The following is a 12,240-nucleotide window of genomic DNA, read 5'->3' on the forward strand; positions in this document are numbered from 1 at the left end:
AGTGCATTATTTTTTTCAACATGCCTCAAAACAGCAGCTTGGAATTTGGGACATGCTCTCCCTGAGATAATCCTGATACCCACTACAACTATGGGAAATACTTGACTTTGACTTTCACAAAGTGTAATTTAAAAAACATTTTTTAAACATGCCTCAAAACAACAGCTACAAAAACAATGAAGGCACACAGCTTCAGTCCAGAGTATACTAGAGTAATAAAGTAAACAATAACATAGTCCTCCTTTAGTAGACTGCCTGGCATACTGTATAACAGGGAATAAACTGGGCTCAATCTGCCCTGCTCTTAACGTATTTGTATGAGTAACACAAATGTGCTGCAAGCTAGTGGTGAGTGCTTGAAGTGGCCTACCAGTCAGTCAGAGCTTCTGAAATGCTGCGTTGAGACAGGGCACCTCCGCTCACTGCAAGCTGCTTTCGGTGTTTGCTTTTCGTCCATCTTCCGCTTGTATTCATCGTGTATCTCCTTATTATTCTTGAAGAGGTGGGAGATCAAAATGCTTGTATTAAAGGAAGACGTCTTGGTTCCTCCTCGCATAACCAGTTTTTTATCCGTCAGACACACTTTAAAATAATCCCAAACCATAGACATGGTGTCATTAGTCAGTCACCGAGCGAGCTCGCTTGTTAGCCAGGCTACAGCACCGGCAACAACACACTCTTGTTGTTGTCATGCTGCAGTCGTCAACTCCTGTGTTGTGTGTGGGAGAGGGGAGAGGGGAGGGGCTGCTGACTGGAAGACGCAACTGCTCTGTACTGCTCCCTACGTCCGTGTTTTACCGGATATGTACCGCTCCGTACAGCGGCGTTTTAAGAAAGTCATTAATTTTTACTTTTTGAAACTGATACCGATAATTTCCGATATTACATTTTAAAGCATTTATCGGCCGATATCGGACATCTCTATAAATGTGTTTTATTTAACTTGGAGATTTAAACATTTTCATTCCAATTACAATATTAAAATACATGAGAAATACACATTTATTGAATGTGAAAGGATATATACATGCATTATGTATTATCATTACATCAGTGTATAACTTGGTGTAGTAAAAATAATGGCAATAAGATCGTTCATTGGCAATAATTCGTAGGTCAATATATCCACCCGACCTTTATGTGTATATATTGTATCTGCTGATAAAGCTCTGTTGTAGTTGCAAACAAAAACAAAAAACGATTGATCTAAGTGAAAGTGCCAAATATCGGCGCTGATAATCGGTCGATCTCTACAATGTAGAAAAGATTGTGATCTCTTCTCCCGTCAGTCAACTAAAAATGTTTTCCATCTGCCAGGTTTGCACCGTGAAGGCTTCCGAGCTGGCCACTCATATCCCAGTCTCCTCCCTCCCGGAAAACCTCGGCGGGACCTCGCAGTGCAGCCACGTGGCTTGGATCCAGTCCTGCGTCAACGCAAACACAGTCGAGGGGGACACACAAGTGCATGACCCCCACGACTGCGTGGGAAGCCTCCTGCGCTCTTACAGCCAGGACTGTGGCGACCCGAGCATCGGTGCTACACTGTCACACACCCATTCGAATACGCAGCTGGGCTCAGAGCTCGCCGCGGCGAACTCTAATTGCTACGGCGATAACAACGCCAACCCACACAACCCCTGCGGTGATGAGGAAGGCAGGACTGGAGGAAGTCCTCAGCACAGCCCTGCAGCCAACAGGCTACAGGGGAACTACAAACACTGGAACGGATCGGCTGTGAGCGGAACCAACATGAGCCCGAATTCTAACATGAATGGTCGTGGCCACCAAGCACCGCCCCAGTCAGACACGCCGCCTGACACCCCCCTCTCTCACAAAGGCGACGACGACGCAGCACGCGGCACAACCACAGACTATGAACATAGACATCTGAATGAGGATATAAAGGAGGTGGATGAGGAGGGCGAGGGAGATGAGGGAATCCCGCCGTTGCCCCAAAAATCTTTGCCTCGACCACCCCACCAGCCCACCTCACAGTCACCACCCTTGACCTCGTCTTGGGGTCCCGATGAGGACTGCTGCATGGAGGAGTCCATTCACGTGCCCGAGCAAGGGGGAATGGCGGTGCGGGAGCTGGTGGAGCACATAAAGAGGAAGAAGAAGAGAGGGATCTATCAGGAATATGAAGAGATCCGCAAGGAGCCGCCAGCAGGCACCTTTGACTACTCCAAGTAAGATATTTCAGTGTTTCCCATAAACTGTCAAGATACCTGTGGCGGTGGGGGCGTGGCTATGGGCGTGGTTACCATGACATCATCGAGTAATTTGCATAATTTACTACAATGATATGATTTTCTCTAAAAAGGCTCAAAAAATGTATACTTACTAATTAATAATAACAGTTTTGTTTTAAAGGTCCATCCATTCACCCATCCGTCCATTTTACAATATGATTACAACACTTTATGTACATATTTATATACAGATTTGAACAATAAGTTATTCACTGAAATATATTTATTAATTGTGGTTCTTACAAAAAATATATCTTATAAAATATAAAAGCTAAAATGTCTCTTAAAGCTCTGCCCCTTTAATTAGTGCATTCTAAATAATTTAACTTTAGTCTACTACTACAACCATATTATTTACCAGCAACATAAAGTGAAACAGAGGCAGAGGTGTCCTGCCACAGTCAGTAACAAATAAACAGAAAACAGTAGTGGTCAAATACAAATAAGGCAACAAGAGAAGTATCCTACACTTCTCTTTTGTAAAGTAAATCTGAACAGCATATATGGGCATCTACATCAACTATATGATTTGCCTGAGAAGCTGGACAGGACAAACCAAAAAAAATTGTTTTTTTAATTTTTTTATTTTATTTGTGGCGGACGTAATTCTTTCGTGGCGGGCCGCCACAAATAAATGAATGTGTGGGAAACACTGTATTTTGTCAAACTACGGCTGGGTAGTAATAATGCAAATTATGTAATCGCCACATGTATATTTGCAAGCTGGGGGGAACCATGCCGTGTGTACATATATGCCAGTGATTCCCCCAGAAAATGTGTTAGTTAAGGTGGTGTCTCTCCACGGGGAAGGGGGTGGGTGGGCGTAAGGAACAGCGTAACTCGGCCTGTCTCCATCTCATCGCTGTAGTAGGCCGGCTTCGTTGCGTGAGTAAGCCTACAGTTGTTGGCGAGCTTGTTTCGGTGCTCCTGGTCGTCTCCCCGTCCTGGAAATCAGTGCAGCGTTTAAGCAAGAGGAACAGTGCGTACCTGCGGCTGAGGCAAACATACTTCATCTACGTTCCGCTTGGTTGTGTTTTCCGCTTCATATGCTGAATGCCGATATACTATATATATCTCGATATTTTTTCCGTAAAGTAAAAACAATACACAAAACAGTCCTAGTTACGAGATACTATGTCATTATTATGACTTAGTAAGTCAATATTTTGACTTAGTAATTTACTAAGTAAAAAATATGACTAAATAATGACTTACTAAGTCAAAATAATGACTTAAGTCAAATTAATGACTTACTGTAAGTAAGCGTTTGCAATAAGCGTTTGAAAAAAGAGTTAAAAGTGGGGCCACATGCTGACATATGCTCAACTCATCATGCTTAATTTATTACAGCATTTGGGAAGCCTGTAGTTGATTTTTATTATGTAAATGTTATATTTTTATCAACATGTGATAGCAGGGACCCTGTCATTCAAAACTAGGCTGCTACATTACTAATGATTAATGTAACTGAAAAAATAGTACAATAGCAATAGAAGAGACTATTCATCCCTGTATACCATGGAGTTCATGTAGGCTTTATGATGCAGTTACATTATTATATCAACTATCAGAGACAGCTTTGTTGTTGAGGTGGCCGCCTTAACAACAGAACGCTGCGGGAAACCCTATATACTGTGTATATATCTATATTAAACCAACATAACAATGGAGTAACAGCTCAACAATCTGTTTTTTGTATCCAAACAACACAAAATTGGAGAAAACTTAAATGTCAACACTGAGCACACACACACACACACACACACACGTCAGTTCATCTCAAAAACAAAAAAGAAATATAATTTTTACCTTGTCTGAGAATATTTGTGGTATTGTTTAACACTATAGAAGTGATAAACTAGCAGTGGTTTCACGTTAGCACAAGCTGGCATTGTGAGGCGATCCTTCATCTGCTTGTGTCCCGGTAGTGCCTTCTCCTTCGCTGTAATAAAGGTCCGCTGCTGTGTCTTTTTAAAATCATCAAAAGGAAGGTGCTGCAAGCTGCAAGCAAACAACGTAGCTAAAATGCTACGTCAGTGGTTGTCCAACAACCTGACACAATAAGGCGAGACAGAGTCTGGACACATTAAAAGCGTTTCTGATAACACAAAGTGATCTCTAAGACAGACTGACACACCTCTGAGCGGCGCAAGGTACAACAATTGTGGAAATAAACTCGTCAGAAGTGCCGCTAGCTTCGAAGATGTTCGAAATGGCCGTGTTGGTGTGTACAGGATGCAAAAAGGATGTGACATAGGGGGCCCCGCCTCTTCAAAATAGCGGTGTGCGTGTGTACAGGAAGTGATAGCAGCAAAATGGCAGCCCCAATAAGGCTTCCAGCGATACACAAAAAAATAAATGACTGAAGCGTTTATACGCTGAGACATGGTCCGCACACGGAGGTCTATTTGGCGCAATGTAAAGATTCGCAGACCGAAAAGGACGCAAATAGAAGCGCTTGTATATCGAGGTTCCTTTGTACTTTTTGGGGCAATTTTCTTCACGATCTCAGACCCGTTCTAACTCACCACTTTCAATTGGACATTTTAAATTGGCTGCTCATATTTCTGATGTTCCTCATTCTGTGTAACGTCCACACAGTGCCACCAGCGGTTGACAGCTGATGTTTATTCACTTATTTCTATCTTTCTGCTCAGGAAACTGTCCAATCAGCTGAAGAACCGGTACAGCGATGTTCTCTGCCTCGACCAGTCCAGAGTGCGTCTCTGCGAGCTCAGTGACAACGAGGACGAGGTAATGATGAATCCGTCCAAGCAAGTGATTCACTGCCAAGCTAGTACATCACCCACCCTTCTGCTGCTGTGTACCGCAGACCTCGGATTACATCAATGCCAGTTTCATGGACGGCTATAAGAGGAGAAAGGCGTACATCGCTACTCAGGGTGAGCACCACAGATTCTACTCTTCATTAGCTTAATGACATTCTGCAGTGCAAACACTTGCTGGCTCAGCCCGATTTCAGAAACTGACAGTATTTGTGCCTCAGGTCCTTTGCCCAAAACATTTGGAGACTTTTGGCGCATGGTGTGGGAGCAGATGGTTCTTATTATTGTAATGACAACCAGGTACGTTTTCTTTTAACACCTGTGCACTGCTTGGGTTCAAAACAGCCATAACATGGATTTGCTTATGTGATATGACCATTCAGTTTGAAGTAGGGCTGGGCGATATGGCCTTTTTTTTAATATCTCAATATTTTTAGGCCATGTCACGATACACGATATGTATGTCGATATTTTGCCTTAGCCTTGAATGAACACTTGATGCATATAATCACAGCAGTATGATGATTCTATGTGTCTGCATTAAAACATTCTTCTTCATACTGCATTAATATATGCTCATTTTAAACTTTCATGCAGAGAGGGAAATCACAACTAACTCAATTTAGCAAAAGTGTATTTATTAAACAGTTATTAAGCAGTGGCACAAACATTCATGTCATTTCCAAAACAGAAAGTGACAAACAAGCTATTAGTGCACTTTTGTGCATGATGTCACTAAGATGACATTTCAAAACAACACTAAATTAAAGTGCACTTTTTGTACAGAACGCCACTACAATAGTTAAAAACAAATAAAGCGCACTTTTGTGCATGATGTCACACAAGATATTTCAATAACTGTCAAATAAAAATGAGCTGCATATCAAATAGTGTATGTCCTACGGTGTTGATGTGGAAATAGTTGCTTCGGCATTTAATTCCCGCTTGAAGCCAAACCACCGTCAGACGATGAACCCCGTGCTGTTTTTCTTGGGAATTAATTATTCCTCCATTTGTTACCAGATTCGCACCTTCTTTCTCTCGTATTACCACTCGCACCACACCGTTAGCTGTTAGCATCACAGCTAACGTTACCATGTCGCTACCTGTCTGCTCCGCGGGAGCGTGTGACGTACAGTGGGGCAAAAAAGTATTTAGTCAGCCACCCGGGTGGCTGACTAAATACTTTTTTGCCCCACTGTATGTAAGAAGGTGCGCTTGTTTAAGTCTCTGTGAGAAGGAGAGACAAGAAAGAGTGAGAAACGCATGCAGTGTAATGCCCCGCAGCTAAAAGCAACTGCGTGAGAACGTATACTCGAATATCACAATATAGTCATTTTCTATATCGCACAGAGACAAACCCGCGATATATTGAGTATATCGATATATGGCCCAGCCCTAGATTTAATACAATGTAAAATTTCCTCGTGAGGAACCCTGAAGTATTGTGAACATTTAAATAAAAAACATTCTGGACTCTGTCACGCGTAGATTACAGTTGAGACATTTTTAAAGCTCGCTGACATAATTTCTTCCTGGATGTTACAGAAAGTATGAGGATGTGTGAGCTGCTGCCTGCTCCTGTTTAATTATACATTAATGTCCTATTTGCCAAAACATTTACGCAAAGTTGGAATTCGCAAAAACTCTAGTGTTGCGGATGGAGGCTTGTCGAGCGACTTGATCGCTGCAGTAGCGAGAACAAACAAACAAAAGGGAACCGGGAAGGCACAAGGAAAGAAGGACAAAAACTAACTTCCTGGCAACATTTTTTTAGTTTTGACAGGTCATCAGAAGAGACGTACTGGAGGAAACCAGCAATGCAGGAGGGAGATAAAGGGAAGGGGGTGGAGGGTTTAGAGGAGGGGGTGTGGCTGTGTGAGTGTTGCAGAAGGGAACTTCTTCATGCGGGGCAGACGGGCTGGTGCTTGAGCAGTGGTTATTAATGTAAAAAAAACTAACAAAAAAGGGCAGATACGATGATATAGGTCAAAATCTGCACCGAGAATCGGTTGATCTCTAGTACAGTGTTTTTCAACCTTTTTTGAGCCAAGGCACATTTTTTGCGTTGAAAAAATGCGGAGGCACACCACCAGCAGAAATGACAAAAAAACGAAACTCAGTCGACAGTAAAAAGTCGTTGTCGCAATTTTTGGATATGACTTTAAACCATAACCAAGCATGCATCAATATAGCTCAAAGTATTTGTACTGTCACCACCTGTAACATCACGCCGTGACTTATTTGGTATTTTTTGCTGTTTTCCTGTGTGTAGTGTTTTACTTCTTGTCTTGCGCTCCTATTTTTTTTTGGTATTTTCCTGTAGCAATTTCATGTCTTCCTTTTGAGCGATATTTCCCGCATCTACTTTGTTTTAGCAATCAAGAATATTTCAGTTGTTTTTCCGAATCGGAAAATTGAAAGATTTGGAACAACAACATAAAACAGTGGGAACCTCTGAGATAATGGATCAGATTAAAGACATGAGAAAAAAAGTAAACGAAATGCTTATGGATGAGGTCGAAAAAAAGACCAGGTTTGTGAAACAAACATACTACGAGGGAGGCTCTAAAGCAACAAAGATGTTAGCTAGGAGACTGAAAAAACAACAAACATTAAATAATATTCACAAAATAAGGGACCCCAAGACCAACAACCTATTATACGATCCAGAAGCGATTGAAAACGTATTTGAAAATTATTATCGAACACTATATACACAACCAGTTGCGGCAAGAGAGGAGGAAATGGAACTTCTCTTAAATTCATTGGACCTGCCTTCATTGGGAGTTAGCCAAAACAAGATGCTAAACGCTAATATAACAATTGGGGAAATTGAAGAAGCAATACAAAGGACCAAAAATAACAAATCCCCGGGGACAGATGGCTTTAGTGCCGAATTTTACAAGACATTTAAAGAAGAGTTGATTCCCTTATTACAGACCTCCTTTAATTACACCCTTAAAAAAGGAAAAATTCCCCCCTCATGGAAAGAAGCGATTATATCAGTAATACATAAAGAAGGTAAAGATAAAGAAGACTGTAACAATTATAGACCTATTTCGCTACTGAATGTGGACTACAAGTTGTATACATCTATTATTTCAAAAAGGTTTGAAAACTTTATGTCGGATCTAATAGAGGACTGCCAAACTGGATTTATTAGGGAAAGACAAACTCAGGATAACATAAGGAGAGCCTTACATTTAGTTGATGAAATACAGAAGACAAAAACAAGTGCTATGCTCGTGAGTGTTGATGCTCACAAAGCATTCGACAGTGTAAATTGGTTATACCTGTATAAAGTAATGGAAAGACTAGGCTTTAACAAAAAATCAGTACAGATAATAAAGTCACTATACCAAGAACCATCAGCTAGAGTCAAAATAAATGGAAGTCTTTCGAAAAGCTTCAAATTGGAGAGGTCTACCAGGCAGGGTTGCTGTTTATCCCCGACGTTATTCGCATTATTTATAGAACCTTTAGCCCAACTGATTAGAGAAAACAAGGAAATTAAAGGTATACAGATTAGACATAATGAACACAAGGTGGGGCTTTTTGCAGACGATGTACTGATCTATCTCCGAGATCCAGAAGAAACATTCCCTAGATTAATGAGAACCCTCGAAGATTATGGACGATATTCGGGGTATAAGTTAAATGTCACAAAAACACAAATATTATTGTTAAACTATAACCCCTCATTAGAAATTAGAGAGACGTATAAACTAAATTGGGACCTGGAAATGGTCAAATATTTGGGAGTTAATATAACAAAGGAAAGAGATAAACTATATGAAGCCAACTATGGGTCGATAAATCTGAGGCTTAAAATGGATCTGGAGAGATGGTCAGTGCTGTGTCTGGACTTAAGCTCAAGAATAGAAATAATCAAGATGAATGTGTTGCCGAGACTCTTGTACTTGTTTCAATCCCTACCAGTAGCAGTACCACAAATACAATTTGATGAGTGGGATAAAAATATATCGAGATTCATATGGGGGGGTAAAAGACCCAGAATTAGGTTCGAAACTCTCCAGCTGCCCAAGGTAAAAGGGGGAATGGCATTGCCAAATCTGAAAGAATATTTCCATGCAGCCCAACTTCGGTATCTAGTATGCTGGTGTAGACCAGAATACGAAGCGAAATGGAAGGGAATTGAATTAGACCAGGGGAGAGATCTTATCCAAAACTTGTTGGCAAATAAAACAATAGAAAAGAGAGTAGAGGCAGAACTGAGTCCGATTACTAAATTTACAATTGGAATTTGGAATAATATCTCAAAAAAATACAAATTAGAGGATGAAAGAAAGATACTAGGATGGTTGACACGTGATCCCAATTTCAAGCCTGGGTTCGAAGATCATGGGTTTAAACAGTGGGAACGAAAAGGCTTGACGGCAATGTGCACACTGTTGGAAGATGGGCAGATGAGGAGTTTCGAAGACCTACGGGCGACATATGATCTAGACAAACATGAGTTCTTCCGGTATTTACAGATAAGGGACTACTATATTAAAAAAATTAAAAGGGCATCAATGAACCCGCTAATTAGAATAATGGTACAAGCTTATAATAATAAAAAATGTAGAGTGATCTCAGCTGTTTACCAGGGATTGATGACAAGCAAGGGGACTTCAACCATGTACATTAAAGAGAAATGGGAAAGAGGATTTGGGGAGCAGATCACTGAAAAGGACTGGTATAATATTTGTAAAACGCAGTGCACGGCCACGAGTTCTAGGGTATGGAGGGAGTTTTGCTGGAAAAACATGACTAGATACTTTATAACTCCAAAAATAAGCGGAAGAGTCGCAGCAAAGAAACAACCATGTTGGAGGCTATGTGGAAATATGGACGCTGACCACGAACATGTGTTCTGGAACTGTCCCAATATTGAAAAATATTGGTATGACGTGTGGTCAGTGATAAAAGAAGTACTACAATATGACATTCCAAAAACAAGTATGATACTATACTTGGGAAACTTGACGCAGGAATATATGCAATTCGATGATTTCTATTTAGTCAAGGTTTTGTTAGCAGCCAGCAAAAAGGCAATTACAAGACTGTGGCGTAGTAGCGGCTCACCGACCTGTGAACAGTGGCTGTGCATTGTGGAAGAACTATATGTAATGGAAAGATTTACACATAGACTCAGAATACAGGAGGAACTATTTCTTGAGAAATGGACAAAATGGACTGAATACAAAACTCAGGAAAATGACACCACAAATGCTTGATATGGAATATAAATTGACTATGTATATATTGTAAGATGTTGACCCTGTTGATATATGTATGCATGTGACAGAATAAAAATTTAAGTTTAAAAAAAAAAAAGAATATTTCAGTTGTTTTTATCCTTCTTTGTGGGGACATTGTTGATTGTCATGTCATGTTCGGATGTACATTGTGGACGCCGTCTTTGCTCCACAGTAAGTCTTTGCTGTCGTCCAGCATTCTGTTTTTGTTTACTTTGTAGCCAGTTCAGTTTTAGTTTCGTTCTGCATAGCCTTCCCTAAGCTTCAATGCCTTTTTTAGGGGCACTCGCCTTTTGTTTATTTTTGGTTTAAGCATTAGACACCTTTTTACCTGCACCCTGCCTCCCGCTGTTTCCGACATCTACAAAGCAATTAGCTACCGGCTGCCACTTACTGATATGGAAGAGTATTACACGGTTATTCTGCCGAGCTCTAGACCGCACCGACACTCAACAACAACACATCATTTGCAGACTATAATTACTGGTTTGCAAAAAATATTTTTAACCCAAATAGGTGAATTTAGATCATCTCCCATGGCACACCAGACTGTATCTCACGGCACACTAGTGGTTGAAAAACACTGCTCTATTACACACACTATCTCTTTTGAACTCGACTGCTGGTATAACTGCTATTTTTACCAGAATGTAATTCTTGTTTAACTTTCTTTTTCCATGAAAACGGAATAAATCTCGCTCTTGCCAATCGGCAAAACAAATATTGTGTGGTGTAATTGTGCTCCTTAACCACCGGATGGCGCCAGAAATCCATGAGCATAATTCTCTGAGCTTTGATGAGCGTAAATGGGGGTTAGGGTTAGGTCATTTGTGAAAGACTTGTGTGAACCAAGTGCTGCCTGCTTTCTCTCTCATTCTAGCACATTAGGCACTGTAAAAATACTATTTTCTGTCTCCTGTAACCAAATAAATGTCATGATTTACTGACCTATTCAAGGCTGGAAATCCCAACCTCAAATATTCTACTCTGAAGCTCTTTTGTAGAAATATTGCGTATTTCACCTTTTCCCACTATAATAATCTTTTTTTTTTTTTTGACAAAAGTCCATGAGTTATAGGAAACTGTGCAAAATAATAAAAACTATTTGATTTGATAGATTTTTATTTCAAATATGCAAAAAAAACAAGAGCAAGCCTGATCCAATACAGTGCTATAGCCTTAGCAGCCATTATAACAAAATCAAAACAATGGAGAATAAAAAAACGAAAAAAATAGAGCAATGGACTTTCTTTTATTTTTAAACTTTTTTTTTTTTTTTTTACAGGAGTGAGAAGAAGTTTACACTTATTTAATCCCACCCCTTTTCTTTAAATCATAAATTACTCTGAGCTACAACTACCTGTTCACTCTAAGTACAAACTTAATGAACTTGTATATACATGTTCATTAAGTTTGTACACAGAGTGAACAATATATCAATAGATCGATGTAGAGGTGCAGTAAGTTTTCAATCATTGAAAGTAAAATAAATAAATTATTGCTGACTTATGACACCTTTTTTGAGCGGGTCCCTTTTGGGTCCGAGGAGTAAGTGTGTCTAGTCAGTCTTAGGTTTGCTGAAGGCGTAATGTGCAATAGATGCACACATCATGCATAAAGATGTAATTATATTCACAAAGGTAGTGGCAATGTGGTCATATGTGTATACATTATTTCCGTTTCAGAGTAGTGGAGCGAGGGCGTGACAAGTGCGGTCAGTACTGGCCGATGGAGGAAGGCAGAACCGAGCAGCACGGATGTTTCCTGGTCAGGAACACTCACATCCAGGTGTTCCAGGACTTCAAACTCTCCCATTTGGAACTCTACAATACTCAAGTGAGTTAGTACTTCTGCATCATTTTATTTTTTTATTTAGCCTTTATTTAACCAGGTAAAAATCCCATTGAGATCAAAGATCTCTTTTCCAAGGGAGAGCTG

General features: G+C 40.3%; 1 protein-coding gene across 1 annotated transcript in view; it reads left to right on the plus strand.

The window, feature by feature from the left end:
- Positions 1–12,240, plus strand: part of ptpn9b (protein tyrosine phosphatase non-receptor type 9b) — a 39,925-nt gene that overhangs the window by 19,301 nt on the left and 8,384 nt on the right. Inside the window, exons 7-11 of the mRNA XM_062027217.1 lie at positions 1,318–2,189; positions 4,910–5,006; positions 5,086–5,155; positions 5,260–5,338; positions 11,988–12,138. Of these exons, the coding sequence (XP_061883201.1) occupies positions 1,318–2,189; positions 4,910–5,006; positions 5,086–5,155; positions 5,260–5,338; positions 11,988–12,138 (1,269 nt within the window). The remainder of the gene's footprint in view (positions 1–1,317; positions 2,190–4,909; positions 5,007–5,085; positions 5,156–5,259; positions 5,339–11,987; positions 12,139–12,240) is intronic.

The sequence above is a fragment of the Entelurus aequoreus genome, linkage group LG18 (assembly GCF_033978785.1).
Source record: "Entelurus aequoreus isolate RoL-2023_Sb linkage group LG18, RoL_Eaeq_v1.1, whole genome shotgun sequence".
NCBI lineage: Eukaryota > Metazoa > Chordata > Actinopteri > Syngnathiformes > Syngnathidae > Entelurus > Entelurus aequoreus.